This window comes from Taudactylus pleione, unplaced genomic scaffold, assembly GCF_031769625.1.
Source record: "Taudactylus pleione unplaced genomic scaffold, aTauple2 ptg000479l, whole genome shotgun sequence".
NCBI classification, from domain to species: domain Eukaryota; kingdom Metazoa; phylum Chordata; class Amphibia; order Anura; family Myobatrachidae; genus Taudactylus; species Taudactylus pleione.
The window spans coordinates 1424919-1450706 of record NW_028284881.1 but is presented as its reverse complement, the minus strand read 5'-3'; the positions used below and the strand labels follow the sequence as shown (position 1 = coordinate 1450706).

Here is a 25788-nt window from a genome sequence, read left to right as displayed (position 1 = left end):
TTACTACTGTGTATTTTTATATCAATAGATGAGGATAGGGAATGTGGGATGTCTGCGGCCATGTAGGTTGATCTGGGGGTATCTGGTGTATGTAGGCACTATGAGGGGTGCACCATAGCATGAACTCGCTCTGGGTTCCAGGGCCCCATGAAACACCTCTGCATCCACTGGCAGAGGTTGAGGTGGTTGTGGGGGGGACGCTGTCTGTTTTATTTGCACTGGGCTCTTCATGTCTTATGGCAGCCCTGGGTTAAAGGAATGCCATTGCTATGGGGCTCGAACTGTCACTCGGGACACGCATCTTCTGCAGCCCTGTCATGCCACTAAATGGGAAAAATGAGAGAGGGAACATTACAGGCAGTGATTGCACTTAAGTGCAATAGCATGGAGGTAAGGGACTCGTCACTAGAAACTGAGCAGGTCCCCAGAATGTGCTCTACAATAAGAAAATGTCTCATTGGGATACTGTAATGCTGCCTCTCAGTTCCGGGACTACTGTGTCTCGGAAGCTTGTCTAATACTGGTTGACTGGTGGAGAGTTGGTGCAGTGCTGAGGCTATTGGGGCGAACATCCTATCGGGGCAAAATTATTGCATTGATCAAGGTATACTGATATACAAATCCCGCCTACTTAGCGGTTGGCTCCGCCTACAGTTGATTTGGTGCCCCCCGTGTGAGGCCACTTCCAGAAATTTTCCCAGGGCCACATTTAGTCCCCAATCCACCCCTGCCCACCCCACCCCCCAAGCTTTTTCAATAAAGGGTGGCGCGTGTCGGAAAAGGGGTGTGGTCTCTAAAGAAAGGGGCATGGTCACATAATGGTATTCCCAATTCAAATTACACCACACAGCACAATCTTATCCACATTACACCGCACATAGGGCCTGATTCAGCAAGGAACGCACGGATGCAGACGGACGCAATTGGTTGAAGGTTTTGCTCTGCGCATGCATATACGAATCAGCCATTGCAATGAAGTATGCGTACACAGGTAGTCCACAGCCCCAGGGACAAGTGATTGACAGGAAGTGCCGTTTGTGGGTGGTGACGAGGGAGTGATCGGGCAAACGCAGGCGTGCCTGTGCGTTTGGACAGCATTTCAGGGGCATGCATAATTAAGCCCTTGCGGTGGCAGACGCAGCCTGAGGTCTAGTTGCACACAGGAAGTCTCGCTATGTCTGCGGGAGGGTCAGGTCAACCACTATTGTGCATATGGGTCTGATGATTCTTGATGTTACCAATGTTTCCGCTGTCTTACCAGATATAGAGGACGCAAGTAAAGGGAAGTGGGACGGTATTCTGTAGTGCTGGGCGTCTGCTTATTCTGCTACGATTGCTGTGCGTATGCATTCATTAGCATATTCTCACAGCAGCCGGGTGCGTGCATCTGCATCCGTGCGTTCCTTGCTGAATCAGGACCATAGTGCCCCTGATTCACATTACTCCACATAGTAGTGTCCCTTATTCATGTTATGACACACAGTAGTGCCCCTTATACACAATGCCCACAGTAGTAGTGTCCCTAATACACAATGCCCACAGCAGTAGTGCCCACTGTAGTAGTACCCCCAGTAGTGGTAGTGTCCCTTATGCATTGCCTCCAGGAGTGCACCACTCCTTATGCAGTACCCACAGTGGTAGTGCCCCTTATGCAGTGCCCACAGTGGTAGTGCCCCTTATGCAGTGCCCCCAATAGTAATGCTCCCTGTAGTAGTGCCCCCAATAGTAATGCCGCTTACACAAACCCCCCCCCCCCCCCCCCCCACAATTTCCTCCATTAAGCCCTAGTTCTGCGTCTGCCCGACAGGCTGCTCCTCGGATCTATGGGAGAGACATCATGACGTCTCTCCCTTAGTACACACTGCGGGAGCCGGAAGCTGGAGCTCAGGAGTGAACTCCAGCCTCCGGCACCGTGGGGAAAGAGCCGGGAGCCTGCTGGTAACAAAATCTCAGTGGGTGACCCGCAAATGGAGCCTCTCTGTGGTGCCGGGCTGTGGTGGGCCGAAAGAGGTGGAACTAGTTCCGTCTCCAAATAGAAGTGATGGAAAGCAGTTCCACCCCGTTCCAGCCCACTTTAACCCCTGATTACAAACAGTTTGCATGTTTTCTGCCTGATAATTTTGTGATTTCCTCATTTGTAACATATAGTTATATTACAAAATGTACATTGAGTTAACAGCCCAATGAAATATGACAACACTCCCCTTTATTTATAGAATTTGCATATTGGTACTTCCACAAAGAATGTGGATCAGATGCGCTACTCTTTTTTTTATTTTAATGCTCATTTGAAGGAAAATACCGGGGCATACCACAGTCAAAGTAAAAATGACTGGCGCAACAGTATCTAGAGACCGCAGCTGAAGTTATACAATACAAGATAGTCTCTGGTATTGACTTTAGTGCATATTACTGTGACTTTGCGTAAACACCTTAAATGTGGATAAATAGTACCCTATATGCAAGGACTTTGTCTGCCCAGTCAACAACCTCCTTCTTTACTCACGTTACATGAGCTGTACACACAAGAAATGGAGAATTGTACACTACTATAGTTTACTTTTTATTTAAATTACACAGTATATAAGATATATGCGTGGTACGTAGGGGCCCTTACAAACTTTTGCTATGGGGCCTTAAAATAACTAGTTACACCCCTGGTCTTGCAACTCTGGGCCTGATTCAGAGCCGGACGCTATTTGCGGACGGTCGTTCTAAAAAAGGGGCCAGATATTTAAATTGAGCGCTCACTCTTTGTGGTGTGTTGACGTCTCTATGTCTGAGCGAGTGTCCGAAAAATGCGCTCGCTATTTTGTAAAGACGCCCCTTTGCCGTTCGCATCACACGTCATCTCTCGGTATTTATTAGATTAATCGGGAACATCGAAAGGCATCTGAACTGCTCACAGTGCTTGTGGTAGGTTTTTCTTCCCGCTATCACTGCAAGCAGTTCAGGCTAAAAGACAACCAAGTGACATGGTCGATGACGCTCCTTTACTAATTATGCACTCCCATTAAATGCCCTTTTGACCGTTAGGCACGCCTGCGTTAGGATCTCCACTCCCTCGTTTTCAAGCACCTTCCCCTGTTACCACCCACAAACGGTACATTCTGTCAATCAAATTAGCAGCCCCTCGCTGTTTTACGAGCGCACGATTTCCGACCACAATGACTGGTTTGCGCATGCGCATTACAACCCATACGCATGCGCAGTTGTGCGAACATAGTTCAGAGCGAACGAGCGGCTCTGTATCAGGCCCTCTGTTCTTATAACAGACAATTACTAATTTAATAAAACAAAATTAAATAAATTTAACTAGGATGTTGGTACTAAAAACCAGATAATAAATACAAACACTTAAAAATGCGAATCAACTGAAAAAAATAAAACATAAAATAATAAAAACAGAATGAGTCTCACTTAATTGGAATGTTCAAACATATTTCACAGCTCAGCCACTTCCTCCAGCACACCAGATTAAAATTATTGGAATAAATAAAACATGAAACTTTTGAATTTATTCATGTTTCAAACATTTTTAAAGTTTATTCAAGTTACAATTACTATACAAAAAACATATGATCATACTTGCCGACATTCAGCTCCCTCCTTCCGGGAGGGAGCTGAATGCCTGCATTCTGCGGGGGGCGTGGCCGGGCTATGATGCCGTTTGGGGGGCGGGGCCAAGGGTGTGACCGCACGATCGCGTCATTGTGGCCCCGCCCCCTCTTCACAATGCCAGGAAAAAGGCATTGTGAAGCAGGGGGCGGAGCCATGGTGACGCAATTCAGCGCGAATCGCGTCATCGGGCCCCCCGCTGCAGGGTTTTTTAGTAGTAGTTCGGGGGGTAGGCGGCAGCCGGGAGGCTTGCCTGCCTTTCCGGGGGGTCGGGAGCGGCACCCGATATTCGGGAGGCTCCCGACCAAATCGGGAGGGTAGGCAAGCCTGCATATGATGTTAGTTGTCAATTCCACCTGGTATGCTGCACAAATGTGCCCTGGCTCACTGAAATCACTGACTAATGGGTTTTTGCTTCTCAAACAGCCAACTTATTGCTTTAAGTATTTTAGTTACAGCTCACACTTGGAAGCTATAACCGTTCCGATGGCTGCTAGAGCACACCTAGTGCCTGATTCAGAGATGGATAGAATTGCAGAGCCGCACACAAGCAGCTGTGCAATTCCCTCCATCTAAAATGCAAAAGCAGCAGGTGGTGTCTGTAGGAAATAGACAGCTATATGCTGTATCTGCGATCCCAGCACTGTGACCGAAGTCGCAGCCTGGGATTACTATCGCGACCATCGGTCATGATGGTTGCCCCTTTGGCCAGACTGCGGTAGCTTAAGCTCACTGCAGCCTGACTGTGTCCTGGCAGCTTGCAAGGCCAGGAAATCTGCGTCCACCGATGCAGACCCTGTCCTTGTCCCTCCCGGAAAACATCCCTCGTTCCTCCCGGGTCCTGGCAGCTTGTGAGGCCAGGAAATCTACGTCCACCGACCCTGTCCTCATCCCTCCCAGAAAACGGGGGCGACACATCCAAGAACACCCCTCTCCGCCTCCCAGATGTCACAGCCTGTCAAACCAAGCTGCGGTTGGGAGGTACTGCAAGCAGACTCGAAGGTGGAGGGCTGCACATGCGCTGTACACATCCTGTGCATGCGCAGTGCTCTGACAATCGGAGACGTGCGCTAAAATTGGGTTAGCATACATGTCTGAATCAGGCCCTTAGTTCGCTCCCCATCACACCATTTATGGGACGTTAACAAATTTATTTTCCACTGTGAATAGCTTGCAATGCTGGAACTAGAATCCTATGTGAGCGGGCACATTGGAGTGGTGTTCCATATGCATGGCTTTCTGTAAAAACTTACTAGAAAGGTTTCCCTTAGCAAACATTGATAAACTGATACCTGGAGCTGCTAGCTGCAACATGGAAACCCAAAGTTCTAGGTTGGCCTATCCACAAGCACTAATTAAATTTAAGCTATAATTAAAGTCATACAGCATTATGTTAAAGGTGGTGTTAATATTTAATTTAACATTCCATAACATTTTATCCAATTACAAGGTCAAAATGTGTTTAATTATGATGCATTGATTATGATTAATATATTAAATTGTTTTTTTTTCCAGCGATGAAGCAGATGAGGAAAATAGGCTTCCACAATCGTCGCCAATAATTACGCCCAAAGCACCCAATCCCCAGGAATCTGGTATCAAGAGGCTGTAAGTAATGTCCCTAAGCTCTGTCCTCCTGCTGCAATTCTTGATAAACCAACCATGTGCACCTATAATAACAGTTTTGTCTTTCTTTGTATTCATACTGTAATGATTAGTTCCAAATAGTAATTTCTAATTTGTGCTACCCAACTTTTTATCTGTAGCTGTAGTATCAAATGGTGGTTTCAAAGGGAGCTTAAAGATTGCATTAATTCATTTCTGTTATTTGAGCAAGTGGCTTATAACCTGCTCAATTATAACCATATCCATCATGTTTAATTATCATTTCATATCGTGCCTTGACGTCCTGCTATACCCTGGTACATGGCACCCTATAAAAATGTGTAGAAAGCACTCAAAACCGTAACACATTATTCTCAAGGGTGTCAGGACATAGGGCCTGATTCAGCAAGGAACGCAACTGCGAATGCAATAGTAGCTTCAAGCACACTTGTACAAGCCCTGACCTTACTCAGAAATTGCTAACTTCCACGCACACTATGAGCCCTCAGGCTGAGTAGGGCATCGCAGTGGATAATTTATGCACGCCCCTGCAACAGCGTTCAAACGCACTGGCACGCATGCGTTTGCCCCGATCACTCCCGTTACCACCCACAAATGGCACTTCCTGTAAATCACTCTGCGATGGGTCTGCATAGCCGCTCCGATTGCAGTTCCCAATTTGCAATAGCTAGTTCACGCACTGCGATGCATGCGCAGAATGCAACAATCGGCCGATTGCGTGCGTATTAGCAACTGCGTTCCGAGCTGAATCAGGCGCATAGTGACCTAGTAAAAATAGAAAAGAAAATAACAGGAAAATTGTGTTAGCGTCCAAATTAAAGTTAAATATAAATGTATTTACTTATATAGGAAGTTCAACTATTTGAGAAAAATAAAGAATACACACATTACTTTCAACTATACAGCAAATATATAACCCTTAATTCCTTAACTACACTTTTGGGGATATCCCCTTATTTAAAGCATTATGGGGTCTATGTACTAAGCAGTGAAAAGTGATAAGTCTGTGATAATTGCCAGCCAATCAGCTCCCAACTGTAATTTTTCAAACAGCCTGTGAGATGACAGTTGGGAGCTGATTGGCTGGCACCTTATCACAGACTTATCACTTTTCACTGCTTAGTACATAGACCCCTAAGAGACAAATATTCAGAGTGTCGGAGTATGGTACTCATACAAAAAATGACAAACATATTCAGCCTTGCTGATAATCTGTGTGTGAGATTTTATCCACTGCCAATACCTATCACTGACTGAATACAGCCCAATAACCAAAATATACGTAATGCTGCAGCCAAGATTACAGTGACCTGCAGTAAATAAGAATAACTAAAGTCTCATTCATAAATAATTGGGGATTTGCTTTGATTGTCTTGTTCTAACTGAAAAAACTGAAAATGGCTCCAGCTAGACATAATGTTTTATTTTGGGAATATTTTTTTTTCAATGGTTAACCTGGTACTAAGGCACTCATACATAGATATTTAAAAACTAAGAAAATGTGTAAACCACAACAGGGATGCTGTTTAAGCTTTTAGCCTCCATACTGCTGGATAGTAAATCAGGTGGGTTGGATGTTAGAACCACCTCCTATGTGTGGCAGCTTGCAATTCCTTTGTGACACATCTGTACGTTCTGACACACTGCATAGGAATCATTGCATTATCCATAGCTGATTGATAAATAAACACTTGTAAATGCAGTGAGTACTTTCATTTTCAGTTTTAGGATGAATGCCATCAGAGCAGCTAGTGTCTGACCCAATAATGCACAATGGGGCAGATGTACTGTGAAAGTGATAAAGTACCAACCAAACAGCTCCTAACTGTCATTTTTCAAACCGCCTGTGACATGACAGGAGCCGAGTGGCTGGCAGTTTATTTCTATGAAGAGCTTAGTACCTCTCCCCCAATGTTTTATAGCTTAGTATATTTAAATTCAAACCTATGCAAATTTGATACCAGTTTCCATATGTACATGTTTAATACCGATTTGTACTGAATATTAGTATTAATTCAAGTGCCCAATGCTTCTGCTAGATATCATGTAATCATATGTCCCAATTCATACGTAGGCTAAAGATATGAAATATGCTAAAAAAAAAACCTTAGGGTAGTAAAATGTAGTAAAATGCTGCGACAAGGCTGATTTTTATTTTTATGAATTGCGGTGTTAGAAAAGTGATTATTGCAGTAATTTAACATTAAAATCTCCCCAAGGCAGCTGAGTGATATTCAGATGCCTTAGCTGTAGAGGCCTGGAGAAGTGAGGGTTAAATGACTGCTTCCCCGGGCCTGTGTGAGGAGATATGCTAGCTGGTTCACACATGCGCAGTAGAAATGTAAGACTTCCACTTAGTTAAATAAAATAAAAATATTTAGAAATAGATAAAATATATAAAGAAAATAAAAAAATGTCCTTTGAAAATCTACTTTATTCAAAGCAAAAAGCTTGCGTTTAATAAGAGAAACATACTACTTTTTGTTTTGCTGTGCTAATCCTTTATGTGGGTGGGTGTCATCTTGAGTAACATATTTAAACAACAATGATCCCTTCCCTTGAACAATAAGAGTGGACAATACACAATGAAACAACATGGCAGCTTTATCTTTGAAAAATATATATTCAATTTTCATATTACTTATGCTGGCCATACACGCCACAATTATCGGGACGATCCGCCCGATATCGGCGGATCGCCGCGATAATTGTAGCGTGGCGGGGGGGTGACCGAGGGTTAAATATTGCTCGGTCGGGCATGCTGGATTGTCCAGCATGCCCGTCCGATGCGATATTACCCGGTAAACTGTCGGCCGCATCGGGCAGTGTATGCCCAGCGCAGCCGACAGATAGACATTTCCTGTGTTCCTTCCTACGGAAGGAACAGGGAAATGTCTCCTCCCCCGGGGGCGGAGCGCGGATGTCGGGCTATACACTGAGATTTCTCTCACAGTGTATGCCGCGGACATCTGTGGCTGGCAGCCGGCCAGATAAAATGTCTGTCGGTCTGACAGACATTTTATCTGGCAGTGTATGCCCAGCATTAAACCTTATTCTCCACTAAAACTGCCCTAATGTCATAGGTGACAGGACACAGGGTGTCATAGAAGAACAGCAGACACAAAATAGTGCATAACATTAGAAATTCCATTTGGACTTTTGCACTCCAAACACATCTCATATTAGTATTTTTTTGAAAAGTTATTAATCAAATACATATATGTATATATAGTAATACATTAGGACTATGTCATGTTCCACTGTGCCCTATCCTTAAAAAAAAAAAAAAAGCCTGACATTATCAATAATTCTGGAATGATTATAGAAAAAGAAAGTAATGATAACAGGAACCGCTTGTAACATCAGGCTAATGGGATTCATGTCACGCTGCCCCCCTCCCGACCATTATTTTCAGTGCCCATACAGTGATCACATTCATGATACAATGATCATGACACATGATACATAAAGTGTCATTTTATTTTATCCACTCATTCATGTTGTTATGTCATATTACATACAATAGAAACCTATTAACCAATACAACAAATGAACACAGAAGGATAACCATTTTCTTTACCGGCTTTAAAAAAAAAAATAAAAAAAATAGGTCCCTTTGCTTCTTTCATTCCTACTATCACTGAGGCTACACGATCATAAACCAAGATGTTTTTATTTCTTGTAGTGATGACTTCCATACAGTATACAGTTACTTGCTTATATTCACATCATGGCTATTCTGTCTGCTCTCCATGTCGGCGTTTTCCAGGTAAAAGAGCCTTTACCCACCAATGAGTTCCATACGCGTTGAGCATGTAATCACCATGAAATTGCATGATTCTGATGTGTATCATCAGTAAGGCATCATATCTTGTGTCATTCCCACATAACGGCTCTACACCGTTATTAGTAAAAGTGTTATTCATTTGCATTGCATTTGCTTGAGATAGATTAACAGCACTGAAGGTCATCTCTGACACAGAGCCATGAAGTGGAGCACATCTGATATAGAAACATTTATCCTCTTAAAATAGTCATGTCATATAGTCTCTGGAGGTCATCAGGGAAGCTTGATGCTACAAAAAACAAACCAACTTAAAGCATACCTGCCAACTCTCCCTGATTGTCAGGGAGACTCCCTGACATAGGAGCAATCTTCTTGAGTCTAGTAGATCTTACTAACTGCTTTGGGGCACATTTACATTTGGCTGTAAAACTATTTTATGGGGTTGGGTACGGGATACCGGTAGTCAGAATTCCAACATGTGCAGGCAAGTACCACGACTCTCCCCCGAACCTTAACCCACTTTTCACAGATGGGGACTAAAATAACAGACCTGGATTTGGGAACGGTTTCCTGTCTGAAGATTAAAGGCAGTCATATACTGTCAGATAAAACTCACCATCAGACAGACCATTTATCTAACGGTCTAAGGGATATTGTATGATTTCAGCATGTCAGATAATTGGTCTGAGTATAGGGTATTTATACACTGTCCCAATATCCTAGCACAATCGCTTCTGTGGGCATGCTGGAAGATTTTCCAATCCAGACAGACCAATAATTGGTGCTTGGTTGCCCGATTAGTGCATTTGCATTTGCACCTTGCATTGCAACATGGTTTGTTCCTTTTTTTGCTCTCTTTTTGATTTGCTCTTAATGTTGACTCAAGCCCAATATGTCTCTCTCTGGCATATGAGCAACTGTATGGTGGTTAAACAAATCTTACCATACAGGGCCTATACAGATATGCATTATCCATTAGGCAACCTTGTCTTCTGTCCAGGACCCAGCGAGCACTGTGGATCTTGGATTACAGTATCACTCATTTGCCTGGGGCCCTATGGAGTCTTAATCCATTTCTAGGATGATGTTAGAATGCCCCTTACCACTCCTGACCCATGTCTCACAGGTTGGAGTAAGTGCCAAAATCGCACGTTTGCACAGGTGCATATAAGTGCATTTGTTTTTCTGGGCATGTGTAAGTGATTTCACCCAAAGGTGTTTTGCCAATGATTTTGTAAAAACAAATATCGGCAACGTATGGGGTTCCACCGATCGCCGTCACCCTGAATTATTGGAATCCGCATATTAGGATTTGTAACATGTTGGATTTTGTCGATTTTTTTTTTTTTTTTTTACAAAATTATCAGCAAAATGCATAATTGGGATGAATGAGTGTTAATGGATGAGCCCCATTAGATAAATGTTACAGAGGGAGACCTATGTCAGTTTGCATCAGCCATATCGTTTTTATCTGAAGCTCTTTTGTATAAGGATGTTTTACGTCTAGATTTCCACATTGAATTATGTCATATGGTCCCCTCAGATTTTTGTATTTTGAATGTTCTTGAATATAACAACAGAAAAGCTAGGCTCTTGGCATTGGCTAAAAGGAATCTAAATATCACATCTGATGTAATGCTGCCCGTGATTCCCAACCTCGATCCTCAAGGCACACTAACAGTCCTGGTTTTGGTGATATCCATGCTAAAGCACAGATGATTTAATCAAAATAACTGAGGTACGAATTAAGTTGCCTGTGCTCAAGTATGGCTATCCTTAAAACCTGGACTGTTAGTGTGCCTTGAGGACCGTGGTTGGGAACCTCTGCTCTAAGGGGTAGATTTACTAACCTTCGGTTTATCTATGGTTTTAACTGATAGATTTAAAATGGCAAATGTAATAAAATGCTAAACAAGCTTGATTTACTATTTACTACAGTATCTGTTCTAAATCTATTGGTCAAAGCTGCTGATCATCTGTGGCGTTGATAAATTGCAGCTTAGTAAATCTATCCCTATGTGACTCTGGGTTTATTTACTTAGCATTTCCCTTTTACATTTCAGACTTGGGGGTCTGTTTACTAAGCAGTGTTAGGAGAAAGAGTGAAAAGTGATAAGGTGCCAGCCAATCGGCTCTCAAATGTCATTTTTCTAACACAGCCTGTGAGATGGCAGTAGGGAGCTGATTGGCTGGCACCTTATCACTTTTCACTCTGTCTCCTAACACTGCTTAGTAAATAGAACCCTTAAACACAAGACGAAGCAGCAACTTTAGCAAGCTGAAGCTTCGCCAATAAACCCCTTCTTATATCCTTCTTTTTCAGAGAAGGGAATACTTTATTATCATTAATAATAAAAAATAATTCTTATTATGTTACATAATGTTATAATGCAGTAAAAACAATAAATATTTTAATTACCAATGTATAAATGATTTGAGTACTTAATTTTTTTGCCTAATTATGTGTTTGTTTGTTTGTTTTTTTCGCGTGTTTATTTTTGATGAAGGAAAGCTGTCAGCATACAGTACAGCTGTATCTTGTGGGTGACTATCTGTGAGAGGATGGGGAGGGTCTCGGCAGGGCAGGGGTTCTTCTACTTACATTTTATGTACTGTAATGTGTAACTGAGATGCATTTAAAATTGGAAAAAGAGGAGTGAAGCTAAACATTCAGTCATATACTGTTTGAAAATATGTGAAATATAATATTATCTTAGTCTGTTTCTGGCATGGACAAGGAATGACCTTACATGGCCACCATAGTAATAGGTATTATACAGTATGTAAAGTGTTGTCAGGATTAATAAATCAGTTTATTTCCCTCAGCTGTTAAAGATTCCTACCATTTATGTGTTATCCATAGAATAATATAACTGATATCACAACAATGCTGGAGATATATACTATATCATATTTATTATGTTGTCAGATTCCTTATACTAAACTTCTTTTGAAGTCTGTGTCTCGGCTTTGAAAAGGTGATACTTAGTCAATATACCCCTATTTAAAGGGATGCAGTCAGGAAGCCGACCGCTGGCTTCCCGACTGTCTAATACCGGCAGGGGTCTAATGATAGGCGTCGAAATCCCGAGGCCTATCATTATCCCTACAACGGGAGCCCGACGGCGGCTGCGGAAGGGGGGGAGGGTTAGGGGCTCCCGGGGGGGGGGGGGGGACTTAGAGTTAGGTACCCCCGCGGGAAGGTTAGGGTTGGGCACCTCTAAGGGAGGGGACAGGGTTAGTTGTACTTACCTAAATCCCCTGTCTGGATCTTCACTCCTGCTGGTCTTCAGGCGTCGTGATTTGAGCCTGATTCCCATTTAAAAGGGCAATAAAAATGTGTTTCGCATTTAATATTATTGCCCTTTTAAACCGAGTCCAGAACCACTGACAAGCGTTGATCTTAAAAAGCTGCTATTTAGTAAATATACCCCTCAGTTCCCAGGGCTATTTTTGCCTATGTTCATAAGGGGCTGACACTGGAATTACCATCAGCTATTTGCAGGTGCTTATCAGTAATTCTTGTCTCCGAACAACCTCCTTTTCATATTATGTAATCTTGAGAATAATCTATCTAAATACATTATACTGTAATTAAACCTGCACATACACTGCAGATCAATTTGGTGATTCACAGATGCAGAATTTTGGGATTTATTTGTAGCATGCAGGCTAAAGGCCCAGATCCCATAAGTCAGACTCTGTGTGACACTGACCAATTGTTATAATTGGCTCCACAAGATCGATTAATGGATATTTTGCTATAATGCATCTGTCGGTGTAATACACTAATTGATATCCCAAAACGCAAAGCCCATTTTGTATGTATTATAAGTTTATAATACATATATATGATAGAATACACTGTTTTTATTATTTGTGGCTGTTATTACTGACATTCATTATATTTATTGCTGTATGTTGTCTGTTTTTCATTAGGATGTTTACAGCCATAATGCCCATGGTAGCAGCTGGGTTGATTGCAGATGATCCCACTTTGCAGCCAATCAGAAGGCTTATCTCTCTTGTATGATTCATCTTCATTGTGTTTTGCTGGGTGTTTTTTTTTCTTGCATGTAGTGTGCGTATGCTTTCATGTATGTTGCTGGTAGCATTCTGACTGGCTGATAGTGGGATTGTTAAATAGAAAAGATCTTGCTTACAGCTGCCAATCAGAATGGCCAGTCATAATCTGTAGGTACAATACACCATCACTTCATAAAGATCAGTGGTCCAGTAGGTACATGCCTTCTTCATGGCCAGCCAATGATGAAGAAAACATTGCAAATTTCTTGCATGTACAGAGGAATATTAAAAAAAGGCATCTAGATAAAGAGCTGGATCAAACATTAATGATCCTACGCTATATCTATATATACTTTTGTGTGTATGTATATGTGTGTGTGTACATTATATAGTTTTACGGACGGAGGGCCTGATTCAGCAGAGGACACAGTCATGGTTATTCACACAGATTACCTGGGTTGCACGCAGGTCCCTTACTTACCTCTGTCGGGATCTTCATGTGCCATCCTTCCAGCGTCTGTATTTCATCCGCCTGGCTTAGGTCCAGCGGTAATTCATACAGATTCCCTCTGAATCAGGCCCTGAGTTGGAAGAATGTAACCACACATCTTGCAGTAAATATCATTGTGCAGCCCTTCTTTGCCTGCAACTCACTTTTGTTACATTGTTGCAGATGTATTAATCAGTGAAGTCTATTTCTGCTGCTGGAGCAGGACCACAGCTCCATTGTTAGTCCCCTCACACCCAATATAGGGCTAATATGCTAATACAATTCTTTGATCAGATACAGGACTGTGTAAGGGCTGCAGGTATGGATAAAAATAAATGAATACTATGCATCAGACACTGCTGCCCTCAATGTTCATAATGATCTTGTACTAGAATTCTGTTATATGCACACAGTAATAAGCATAAAATGAAACACATTTTTACGTGTTGAAATCCAATGGTCCTTTGTGCTCACCTCATGCTATGCAGTGTGTCACTAACAGCATGTTTTAAAATAGCACTTGGATTAAACAATGTTTTAGGACACGTAGCTATTTTGCAATTATTTTTTTTTTTATAACTATTTGTACTTTGTAGTAGGAGAAGTCTGACCAAATGTTATAAATGTCCTACATGACTGCACTGATAAGCATCATAGGCATTAGAAATATTGTGCTAAAGGAGCAAATATGTTTCCGGAGGTCACAAACATTGACACACAGGAGCGTTTGGATAGAAAACTGACCTTGCAGATTATTACAGATTAGGAAGCCATTTTTTTTTTTTTAAATAGTCTACAGATTAATGGTTGCCTAATGCACTGCCCAGCCCCCCTGGAATCAGTATGATTTACCGCCGGACACATGTCTGGCTGTTCAAATCCCGACAGCGGCAGCCCAGCAGGAGTGAAAATCCTGATGGTCTAAAGGCAAGTACTAACTAACCTAATTCTATCCGTAACCCTAATCCCCCCTCTAAGTACCTAACCCCCCCCCCCCTTCTGCGCTGCCTAAACCTAAGTCCCCCGGGGGGGTGCCTAACCCTAACCTCCCCCAGGAGCCCTTAACCTAACCCTCCCCCCCACGGCTGTCCGCGGCCAGCTTACCTTCGATCGGTAACCCGGGTGTCAGGCTCCCAGCGTAGGTTTAATGACAGATACTCGGGAAGCCGGCAGTCGGGATTGCGCACGTCGGCTTCCCGACTGCTACCTGCCCCCCCGACTGCTACCTGTGCAATCTTTTAGTAGTTTATACACAACACAAGAACAATAGTTAATACTATGGCTATGCTGCAATGTGTGCCATATATGATAGACTACTACAGTGACAGAAAGAGAAAGTATTGCAGTTTTACATATACAATGTGTACAGGATTATAATAACAGGCCCTAATCGTATTAAAGTTAGATCACTAGCCCCTATGGTTAAAATAAACCTGATGGATGCATTTAAAATATGTCCATTTAGTACAGAAAAATCTATTATAATATAAAGTTTCATAAGATACCGCATAGTCGCAGCATTAAAAACTGTTTATATATATAATGTATCATTTTTTCTTATACTATTCCTACTTCTTCAGTGAAATTGGATCAGATAAGCCAGTGCATAGAGCAGCATAACCTATACATGTTAATTTACCAGGCCAGAACCTGGGGCTCCAGTCAGCTGCTGTACATCCAACCAGGTATTTACTGAAAAGGGATCCACATTTGGGCAGACTCCTGCCTCACACCTCCACCATTTAGTTTTCCCGCAGTCAGTACAGAATGCAAGCTCTGCTGGTTGAAGGCTTTAATTTTCTAAACTGTACTAGAAAGATGCAGAATCAGCTTGGCGGCTGTAGGGAACAATGCCTATCCACCGTACTCCATAACGTCATGGCAAATAGTAACCATTTTTCGAACTGCTGAAAAAGAAAACAGCCCAGTTGATCATTGACCAAATATATTCTCATATATTTCATTTTTTTTTTCACCATATTTATTATTGGTCACCCAACAATCTGGAGCTGTGAATCAGTAAACAATATTTTAACGACTTGTAATTCTATTCAAATGCCAATCTAACTGTATAGAGCTAGGTAAAGAAAGATTTGACCTGACTGCAGAACCTAGATACTAACGCCTATCTGAGTGGTAAAGTCACTCTTGTAGTGTATATCTGACACTGTTTATTCTCTTTCCATAGGTTTAGTTTTTTCTCAAGGGACAAGAAACGGATGCCCATGCTGCAGAAAAATGTCACCTTACAGGAATCCTTTGGTGTCTGGGCAGATTACAACAGAGACGACGGTTACACAGAACAGGGACAAGAAGCTTTACAGCACATGTGACTGAACCAGAGGCAGTGTGCGTGGACATTTGTTTTGCCTTACATGCCTGAAATCATTTCACTTTGCAATAACCACACATAACACGCAGTGCAGGGTAATATGCTTACCAGGGGGGGGGGGGGGGGGGGTAAAAAGAGAAAATGAGCTCTTTGCATGCTGCAGCAAAAAATAACTGCTTAGTAATTTAACCCAAAGTAATTTTTAGTGGTACCTATTTATACCAGGAGGAAGAAAAAGAGAAAAACTGGAATGCTACAGTTTTGGGTGATTCAGAGCCTGTCCCTGACCCACAGTTGAGGTACTTATTTCCTAGGATGAGCCAAGAATAAAGAAATGCATCCTGCCATACATTTCAATGACGCCAGTGTTTCTTAAATCCTTGATAAACTTTCTTCTTGTAAATATTCCCAGTCTACTCAGTCTGTGATAGCGCAACTATATGTTGGCAGTGGGAGCACTTTTATATGCTTGTCAATGATGAAGCTGCAGTAGATGGGTCTCAGAATTTGGTGCCGAGATCCTTGCACAATAGAACACTGACATCTGAGAACAAGGAATAATGAGACACTGGGGTTCCAGCTTAAGAAAAAAATAAATAGTGAGCACCACTATTTAACAATAACAACGGTCAACACTGATCATGCTACTGTGCCAGTGTGGGGTAAGCATTATTTATCATGGGGTGTTGCAGAAGATTGTGGTGCCCTGTAAAAAAATGGTTATAAAATGTGGAAATGAAAGGAAAATGGACACTACAAATTAAAATTTGTTTCTAAGCATCATTACCCAAACCATTTGCTACTAGAAACGACAATCATAATTTCTCCATCACGTCGGACTAGACTACATGAAACAGAAGTTGGCCTTCCCCCGATATCTACAAACCATCAAGGAAATAGTGAGTGGGTGCAGGGAAGACAGAGATAAAGCACAATTCAATAAATATTTGTTACATCCATCAGTATGAGGAGGCCTCATCGCATTCACACCTGTGCCTCAGTCACCCTCTGCACTATTAATAATTATAACATACAGTAGCTGTAAAACACGGCTCCATTTGTCCAGCTGCAAAGCCTCAAGGTAGATGTCATATACAAGAGCTGATTTGTTCTAGTTATCGGAAAATGACTACAGTCACTTGGGACCTAACATTGCGTATAGGTTTCCATATACGGCAGAGGCAGCTGCTAGACCACAGTTCTGTATGGACAAATCTATACCTAAATATGCTACACAATCATAGACACGTATGGTCTTCATCTAATATTTCTCCCACCATCGCAACAGACATATTGGTAGATCGTGTTCAGAATTGGCTCTATATGGCCTGCTCCATACGAAGGAGACTGAACTGTCCAGAAGAATCACAAAGTGACCACCTAAAGTTCTCAGAACATCCTCTAAAACAATTTGAATAGCAATGCCAGAGTCTATATACAAAATGCACTCTTAAAGCATTTATCAAGCCGTGTGGAAATAACATTTTTGTTTAAATACATTTGCTAGACCGTTCAATTAACACGTGAGAGAAGTAAAGATCCTGCAAAGCTGAGCACAATGAGATACATGCATCATTTCCATCCACTGACTTCAGAATTTAGTTTGGCCTCTAGCTGAATAACAAAGGGTTTATTTGTTTTAGTAGAATCCCGATTGTCTGTCATTCTAGTGTATAGAACAAAATGATTAATTCCAATAGCTAATATTAAAAAAAAGTATATAATTTAGGCCGCTCCTACTGATTTGTAATATTCAGATTCATATTGGTATTTGGCAGCATCATTTGTAAATGAATCTATGTTCAGCTGAATGCCAAATATTACTGCATTACTATGTTGAATATGTATATATTACACAACACCCATTTTAAATGGAAATGTGCCATACTCACCTCTAGCAGTAACTAATTGTTATGCTAATCGGTAGGTGAAATATACAAATCAACCACAATAAACGGCAAACTGGTGTTGTAGACCTTGCAAGTAACAAGGTGATAATTTCGCACATTAAGAGCTCCCATGTGACAATGTCCTAATAGAGCCATAGGGGCATATGTATCAAAGCTTGATGTGAGATATATATCACCAACCAATCAGCTCCTACTATCATTTTTAAACACAGCCTGCAAAATGTAAGTTAGAAGCCGATTGGTTGGTGATATATATATCTCACATCAAGCTTTGATACATATGCCCCTATGGCTCTATTAGGACATGGTCACATGGGAGCTTAATGCCAGAGTGTGACCTAGTTGTGCCTTCATCTTCAGACCATGTATAGAGAATTTTTCCTCTAACAGAACTGTGTGTCACACGGCTGGGTGTTTGCATGGCTTTAGGAGCAAAATGGACCAATATGGTGCATGCATCATTGGTCTGTATTTATTTTGTTCATATACTCCTGAAAAGTCTTTTGCTTATTGCCTGGGGCGCAACGATTCCTGTTTGCAGCTACAGCATATTTTGGGGTCTGAATGTGCTCAGTTGGGAAACCTGAACTGTACACAACACTTATAGCTGGGGTAGGGGTGCAGCCATGTTGTTCATTGTGCCTAATAATGTATGTAGATATATAAAAGGTATTGGTACCTTGAGGTTTTGCCATAACATTTTACAGTATTAAGTGATAATAGTTTGAATATTAATGTATAAAGAATTTGGGTAGTAAATATTTTATTTATGGACACAGTGCTTTACTTTATTGTACATAACATTCAAATGCACTGGCATCTTCTCCAGAGCCACAAGTGATCAGGCATATACGTAATGTATGGACTTTATCATCACTAAGTCTGAAGTGAAAAACAAACAAAGGTTATTAACACAGTTTTTGCTTTTCCAACCATGTACAGAGAAAGTCCTATACTGTTTATTAGCCCTGATATCTTTTGAGTGGCAGTTCATGATGATATCAGGTGCTGGGGATTCTGGCCTTCATTCAGAGGTGGCCGTACGGTCTACGACCGCACGGTCGCCTCGATGTTTGTCAAGTGCGCATGCGCACGAGGGAGCCGGCTCCTTCGTGCGCATGTGTGAGACCCGCTACAACCGACAGCGCCGGTCGTAGCGGGTCTCTTTCCAAAGGGGGCGAGCTGTCGATGTTGATTGACAGCTCGCCCCGTTTGGAAGGCGGGCCGGGGGGGTGGCAGCCCAAACGGAGGCGTTCCCATGGGAACGCCTGCCGTTTGGGGGAGGCCCTACTGACATCACTAGCGATGTCAGTGGAGAGCTTCCGGCTCTGACAGAGCCAGAAGCTCTCCGGGGCTTACGACAAGTCGTAAGCCCCGATGGTCGCGATGGTCTCTGACCATCGCGACCATCACCCTAGCGGTCGTTAGAGCTGTGGGTGTAAACCCACAGCCTAACGACTGAAACAGAGGCGGGCGGTCAGGATGCAAGCGGCCGCCCAGTTTCTGAGCGACCGCTTGCATCCTCCGACCACCTCTGAATGAGGCCCTCTGTCCTATTTGATAACTGTGAATACAGGTGACTTATTTTTACAATATTGGTGGTCATGGACTGAACGGGTTACATACTATGTATTCCTGGCTTCCCTTAGGAAAACTTGTCTTCTACAATAGAAGCCTCTGTCAATGTCCTGAGCATAATGTATATGTAAATATTACTTAAGTAAAGCAATATGACACAATGGGCTGATTCAGATGTGGACGGCTAATGCAATCACAGATGCGATCTCTCACATATCGCAATATTGAAAATATGCTAATGACTCACCGGCCGTCCAGTGCATAGTGACGCCCACTGACAGCATCTCACATCCGCCGCTCACACACAAAACCAGAAACATCAAACGCAGATCAGACGGCCACCAGTCTTCTGAGTAAGCCTAAGCTGTCGCAGACAGGCAGAGAGCTTTCCTGCTGTGACCAAGGACATAGTGGCTACTTTATGCACGCCCAGAAAACGGTGTTTAAACAGCCCTGACACACCTGCATTTCTACAGTTACCTCCCCGCAAACGCTGACTAAATGTCGCTCACTTTGTGAATGAATCCTCTGCGTGAGCGTAATACAATGGCTGCATGTGCACAGTGCTGCTTACACGCATGAGCAATGGCTAACAATCACTCACGCTACAGAAACATTGCTATTTGTGTACAACTGAATCAGGCCCAATGTGGCTACTGCAAAACTAGAGTGTTTCTAGCAAATGTAAAGGCCATCAGCCTAATATTGTGTATATACACTATTTACATTTAAATAAAGTGGCACAGTTTAATTTCTAAAGTTTTAAATGTGGAATGCCTTAGTCCTATATTGGAAAGTTCCAGCTCTGGGCAAAGCACTGGACTCCACACGGTCAAGGTCTGCACGGGCTTCCAGGGGCAGTATATGGCTGCAACAGCCACTAAACTAAAAATGCTAATTCATGAGAAAAGAACAAACATTTTAACATTTATAAATATATACCAGTATATGCACCCATGTTATTAAACAGTGTGAGGCATTTATTAAAATAATATTCTATACACATTATGGTTGAAGTCAGCAGCACAACTCACTGCTTTGATCATATGGGATGCCATGGGCATAATTACTGACTAGTCCTCTTGTCCCTGTGCTGTAATAGAGGAACTATTTGCATGGCTTTTTCTCCAAATGTGAGGGAGAGAGGTGCAGCATGGTAATGTCATATGAAAATATGAGGTACATGGGGAAGGCACAGGAGGAGTGGTGAGTGAGCAACAGATACCAATTGTTAAATAATGTAATATTAATTAATATGTACTAATACAAGAATAGCAACTGAGACTAGTTTCTGAAGGTGCATGGACAAAATCATGCAAACTGTTACAATAATACATCATTCCGAACTGGAAATTCCCAATATCTGAAGTTGCTCAGTCCCAGTTCTCTAATGTTAAAGGATTTGCATTAGGAAAATCGATTTCCTTCATTTCCTGTTATCTCGTTCTCTGCTTCTCTCTCTTCTTCCTTCCTTTCTTCGTCTGACTTTGTCATCTCTTTCCCGGTCTGTGTTCCTTTCTTCCTTGAAATGTCTCTCTGCAGTCTGTTCTTTGTCATGTCGAGCCTGTGGCTTGTCTTGCCACCTCCCCTCTCTTCTTCTGTCCCTTGTGTAATCAGTTTTCTTTCCTCTCCACTCCTGAATTCTTTCTCTAGAACGAGATCTGTGTCTTTTCTCTCCATGCCCCTCCATGCGCATATTCTGAAACAATGGCAAATTAATTGGCTTTCTGAAGGGTCTATCCCGCCCTCCAAACCTCAACTGGCCAGATTCTTTTTTACCACCAAACCCTCCTCCTAGTCGCCGGGGGATCCATCCTTTTAGATTTCTTTCCAGTTCATAATCCACAAATACTTCTCTTTGATCAATCACCAACTTGTTGGCATCTCTGTGAGCTTTTTTTATTGCATTTTCTTGTTTGTATTCTATGAATGCATAACCCTTTGAAAATCCAGTTATGAAATCTCTAACCAAACGGATCCTCTGTATGTCTCCATAACGAGAAAATACCTCTTTTAGTTTTTCCTCAGTGGTTTGTTGGCTTAATCTAGACACAAACAAAGTCAAATGGGGGTCTCCAACGACACCTTTGTTGGGAACATAACGAGCCAACATCGCCCTGAGGACAGCGCGGTCATGAGGCTCTTCATCTGTGCCATCAATACTGCCAGCTTTCAGAGGGTCATATTTCTTTGCTATGGGTGTCCATTCATTCATTTTCTAGATAAAAGACATTATTAGATAGAGAATAGTGAGCTACTTATTTATTTAAAGCCTGAAATGCAAGTTAATACAATAGATCAACATACATAAATATATATTATCTTAAAAAAAAAATTGATAATGTATTTAAAATTATGGTACAGTTGCGTCTGCGGTATGATTGGTCGACAATTACCATGTCAACATTTATTTTTTCTGGCCAGATATGTCGACATGATGAACAATTAACAAACTTATTTAATAAGGCTGTAGGCAATGGCGACAAACACAGTTATACTCCTTCATCTGAAGCTAGTTTGAAGTGTCTTCCTGCAACAAGATACAATTTTATATGTTGTGTATATTTTTTATGCAAATAAGTAACACACACCATCACCTCAGTATTCACATAAATTCAGCCTTATAATAAGGTTCATCAGAACATGGAACATCGTATGTCGCATAAAGTGAAAATTGAGACATTCCAAAGTAGTGTCTGTTCTCAGTACATGAAATCTCTGTAGATCACCAATCACATGTTCCTTATTAGCATCAATGTAGGATTCAAATGTCACTCCAAACTGAGGAGCATAACTGTATTTATCCCCGTTGTCTACGGCTTTATTAAATAAGTTAAATGGATAAAGATAAAATGTTGCCGTTAGACTAAATTGGTCTTGATGCACTATGAATAGAATGGTCTTTTCTAGTTTTAGAACATAGAATCTGCTTATTAAGCATCCACTATAAATAATAACCGTTTAGAGGCAGACTTTCCATCATTTTGTAGTCTGGATACCCCAATATTGTAAGAGGTGAAATAAAATATAAGTGTTATCCTTATTCAAATTATCTTATCCATTATTCATCTATTTATCTAGTGCTTCTGCAAGGCTGTTTTAGCGGGGTGCAGCGCCCTGCCCGATTTCAAAAGGCCAGAATGCGCCCTGCCCTTTTGGTGGTACCCTGCTAAAGCAACCTATCGAGTGCTGTCGGTGGGAAAAATGGCGGCGAATAGATGCCGGACGCATGCGCCCAGCATCTATTCACAGAGACAGGAGAACTTGGGGGCAGCCCAGCATGTCTGTAAGTGCCGGGTCCTAGAGTGAACACTATTATCTATATAGATATGCAAAAAGAATGCCCCAAAAAGGAATGACTTACCTTAAATAGCCTTTCCTAATTATCTCTTTACTGAGTACCCTGAATTCAATTCCTGGGACAATGCCAACAATTAGGAATTTTGGGACATTAGTAATCTATCATATGTTGGTTACCATACTGAATAATATACTCTCTGACACAATCAGATCCGGTGCTGGATCACTCCACATTTTTTTTTCAAGACATGTTTAACCAATTCGACATTGTGGTATCGACACTATGAATGTCGACAAAATTATGGTCAACCTTCTGACCAGATACCGCAGTTGCATGCAAAGTATCCTCTGTTACTAACCATTTTCCACTAAAATAGGCTGGCTATAAAGTCAGTCTTTGGGATTACTGATAGAAACTGTATGTGCAGAAGGGATCATCCCTCATGCTCACAAATTCTCAAATGTCTGATAACTTGTAGCATGTTTAAATAATATGGGTAATTGTCAATTAACGGTTTTACCTCCAAAGAAAGAAATGACATGTGCTGATAATTTTGTTAATTATTTTGGTACATTGAATGCAATCAGCTGTAAAAGGTCACTTTTTCTATAGAACTGCAGAAAGCAAGCTCTTCAGAGCCATCACTACCTTAAATGTATAACAGTGGACTTAATAAATAACAGTATTACGTTGTTCTTCATTATGGTATATTGCTGTAACATGATTAATAATGTACATATCTAAATACGGTTATAGACTTACTAAATAAAATATTTTGAGAATGAATATACAAACATCATACAAATGAGGTGTCCCCGTACACATGGGAAGACTACAGATATTGATATACATTTATAAAGGAAATAATAAACTGTGAGCTTACAGTAAATGTTAGCAAATAGCTGTTGTGTACAGAGAGGAGGTGTGAGCTGTATTCCTTAGAGGTCATGTAAAATGTAGAATAAAAGGGATAATACATTACCTTTGTATATGTGGGCTAGAGTAGTGGGAGAGTAAGGTGTAGGACATTGGAGTATAGAAGGGGAGGAATGTATGTAGAGCTCAGTTCACTAATATTTTATTATCCATTATTTATAGCAATATCAGGAATAGTGGTAGAAGGGTGTGGGTAAAACCCGGATCTTTCAAATCCATACCAAGGCCCGTATTCATTCATTTTAGCTGCGGAAACCTATTGTGCACGCCCCCGCTATTCGCCGTATTCAATTCCAAAAGACGCAAAAATGGCGACACGCAAAGACAGGACAGGCGAAAAGTGGTGTCAGAAACTGGGTAATCAGCCTGAACCCCCCAATAAGCTGCAAAAACATTGGGGATCAATGTAGTAGTGCCCGATTAGCCCTAATACAACTGTTTGGGGTACTTAAGTACACACACTTGCTACTAATTTGCATCTTTGCACAAGTGGTGAAGAATAGCATAAAGCAGTATTTTGTGGAGAAAATAAGTAGTCCTGTCAAATTTGGGGTACCTGGAAACGGGTGCTAGCATATTTTAATGTCTATAAAAAGTGAACTTTTAAATAAAGTGAAATTCCAACCCCAAAAATGCACCTGCAATCCCCAAAACACTTGACCCCTTCTTAGTGCACCCCCAGAACCTTATTTTGCTAGTTTGCAAACTTATCCCCCCACTTTGCACTTTTTCACTCCCAAATTCAAAGTACTTTTTTGGGGGGTACACAAATGTATTTTTTTTATTTTTGAGAATTTGACACAGTTGTCCATTGGGGAGCTGTTCCATGGGTTCTGAGTGCTTTCCCCACCTTTGCACCCCAAATAAAAATTTTGCACTTCTTTTCTCCACCTATTCGGAGGCAAATTTGTTTTGCCTATTACATTGCATTGACTTTTGACATACGCAAAAAGTGGATGGAATTGAATACGGCGATACATTTCCGACAGGCAAAAAGTCGCAATCGGCTATACTATTTCGCGGATCTCGGCTTTCTGTGGCTAATTGAATACGGGCCTAAGTATATTGAAAAAGCTGTATTCATGCAAAATGCATTGGAAAAAGTGAAACCCACCAAAAAGATTTAGGGGCCTATTTATTAATAATGGCATCAGTTACACAATTGTTAAGGATCCGTATCACTGCAAATATTTTCATTCTTAATGAAAATATCCCCGCTATGTACTAAGGGAATCGCGAAGGGACAGCGGCTGGGGTAACCGCTGTCCCTGCAAGTTATATCCCCGGCATTTTGTATAAGTCCTTCACGTTTGTGAAAGACTTCTCCAAGGGAAGCTGACACTGAACATATGCAGTGTCAGGTTCTGATGATGACCTGAGTCTGCGGGAGGGAGATCGGAAGATCTCTCTCCTGCATGTGAAGCCTCTGTAGGCTTGCAGCATTTTACACCATCTGAAGGTGGTGTAAACTAACGGGGCCAAACGCTCACTTTTTGGAGTTTGGTACATAGGGATCAGATGGTGGTCCCCATTGTTAATAATGGGGACTGCGATCTGCAGCGCTAATTAACACTCTGCTGGTTATTTCTGTGAAATCTCTTGCATTGTGCCATTAGTACATAGCTACAATTCTTAAAATTAGGCACAAACTGCAGTTTCTACATAATTTTATGAAAAGAAAAAAAAAAAAAAAAAGTTTGATGATTACGCCAGTGAGGGACCCTGCATTTCTAGGAGTGTGTGGGCGAGTTTAGGGTGGACCCATTCTTTTCTATACAGTGAGCATGGATGCAGTTTTTACCCTCTTCCCACTAGACGTGTGGCAGGAGGCATATGAAACAGATATACAGATAGACCATTTACTAAAGCTGAGACGTTAAATCCCCTCCAAAATCTGCGGCGTCTGCCAATCGAGCTGGTGAAAACGTTATAACATACACAGACGCCAGCACTAAGGAAACCTCCGTAAATCTCATCCTAGACATATGCGGTTATCATACGGGTAACCCTTCACTGGGATACTTACAGGCGACAATCAGCTACTCAGACGGCTTACAGCTTTGTTGTATTGTGGAATGAGACAGATCCCCTTCCAGGTGTGTTGTTGGGAAAGGGTCGGAAATTAGTAAGTAAGGCTTAATACCGTGTCGCTTGTGCAATACGTTAACCAATTAGCGCCTGACT

The 25788-nt window shown here is 41.7% G+C and overlaps 2 protein-coding genes across 7 annotated transcripts in view; one reads left to right on the top strand and one right to left on the bottom strand.

Annotated features, from left to right (window-relative positions):
* The window catches only part of RILPL1 (Rab interacting lysosomal protein like 1), a 54354-nt gene extending 38070 nt beyond the window's left edge, over nt 1–16284 (top strand). The window contains exons 6-9 of one of the 6 annotated variants that reach the window (XM_088449146.1): nt 5134–5226; nt 8930–9013; nt 12971–13058; nt 15736–15821. In XM_088449146.1, coding sequence (XP_088305272.1) covers nt 5134–5226; nt 8930–9013; nt 12971–13058; nt 15736–15741 — 271 coding nt within the window. In that variant the 3' untranslated portion in view covers nt 15742–15821. Of the gene's footprint in view, nt 1–5133; nt 5227–8929; nt 9014–12970; nt 13065–15735 lie in introns of those variants that run through there. The other 5 variants (XM_088449145.1, XM_088449149.1, XM_088449147.1 and 2 more) reach the window with 5 other exon arrangements.
* A 4040-nt stretch (nt 16285–20324) lies between these two features.
* Nucleotides 20325–25770, bottom strand: SNRNP35 (small nuclear ribonucleoprotein U11/U12 subunit 35). The gene is made up of 2 exons (XM_088449144.1): nt 25631–25770; nt 20325–21585 (listed from the first exon to the last, which is right to left on the bottom strand). Exon 2 carries the CDS (start codon nt 21580–21582, stop codon nt 20794–20796), a length of 789 nt encoding a protein of 262 aa, XP_088305270.1. The 5' UTR covers nt 21583–21585; nt 25631–25770; the 3' UTR covers nt 20325–20793.
* Nucleotides 25771–25788: the final 18 nt, after the last annotated feature.

Excerpts from the sequence above, each read along its gene's own strand:
- SNRNP35 (XM_088449144.1), bottom strand. The coding sequence starts at position 21,582 with ATGAATGAATGGACACCCATAGCAAAGAAATATGACCCTCTGAAAGCT.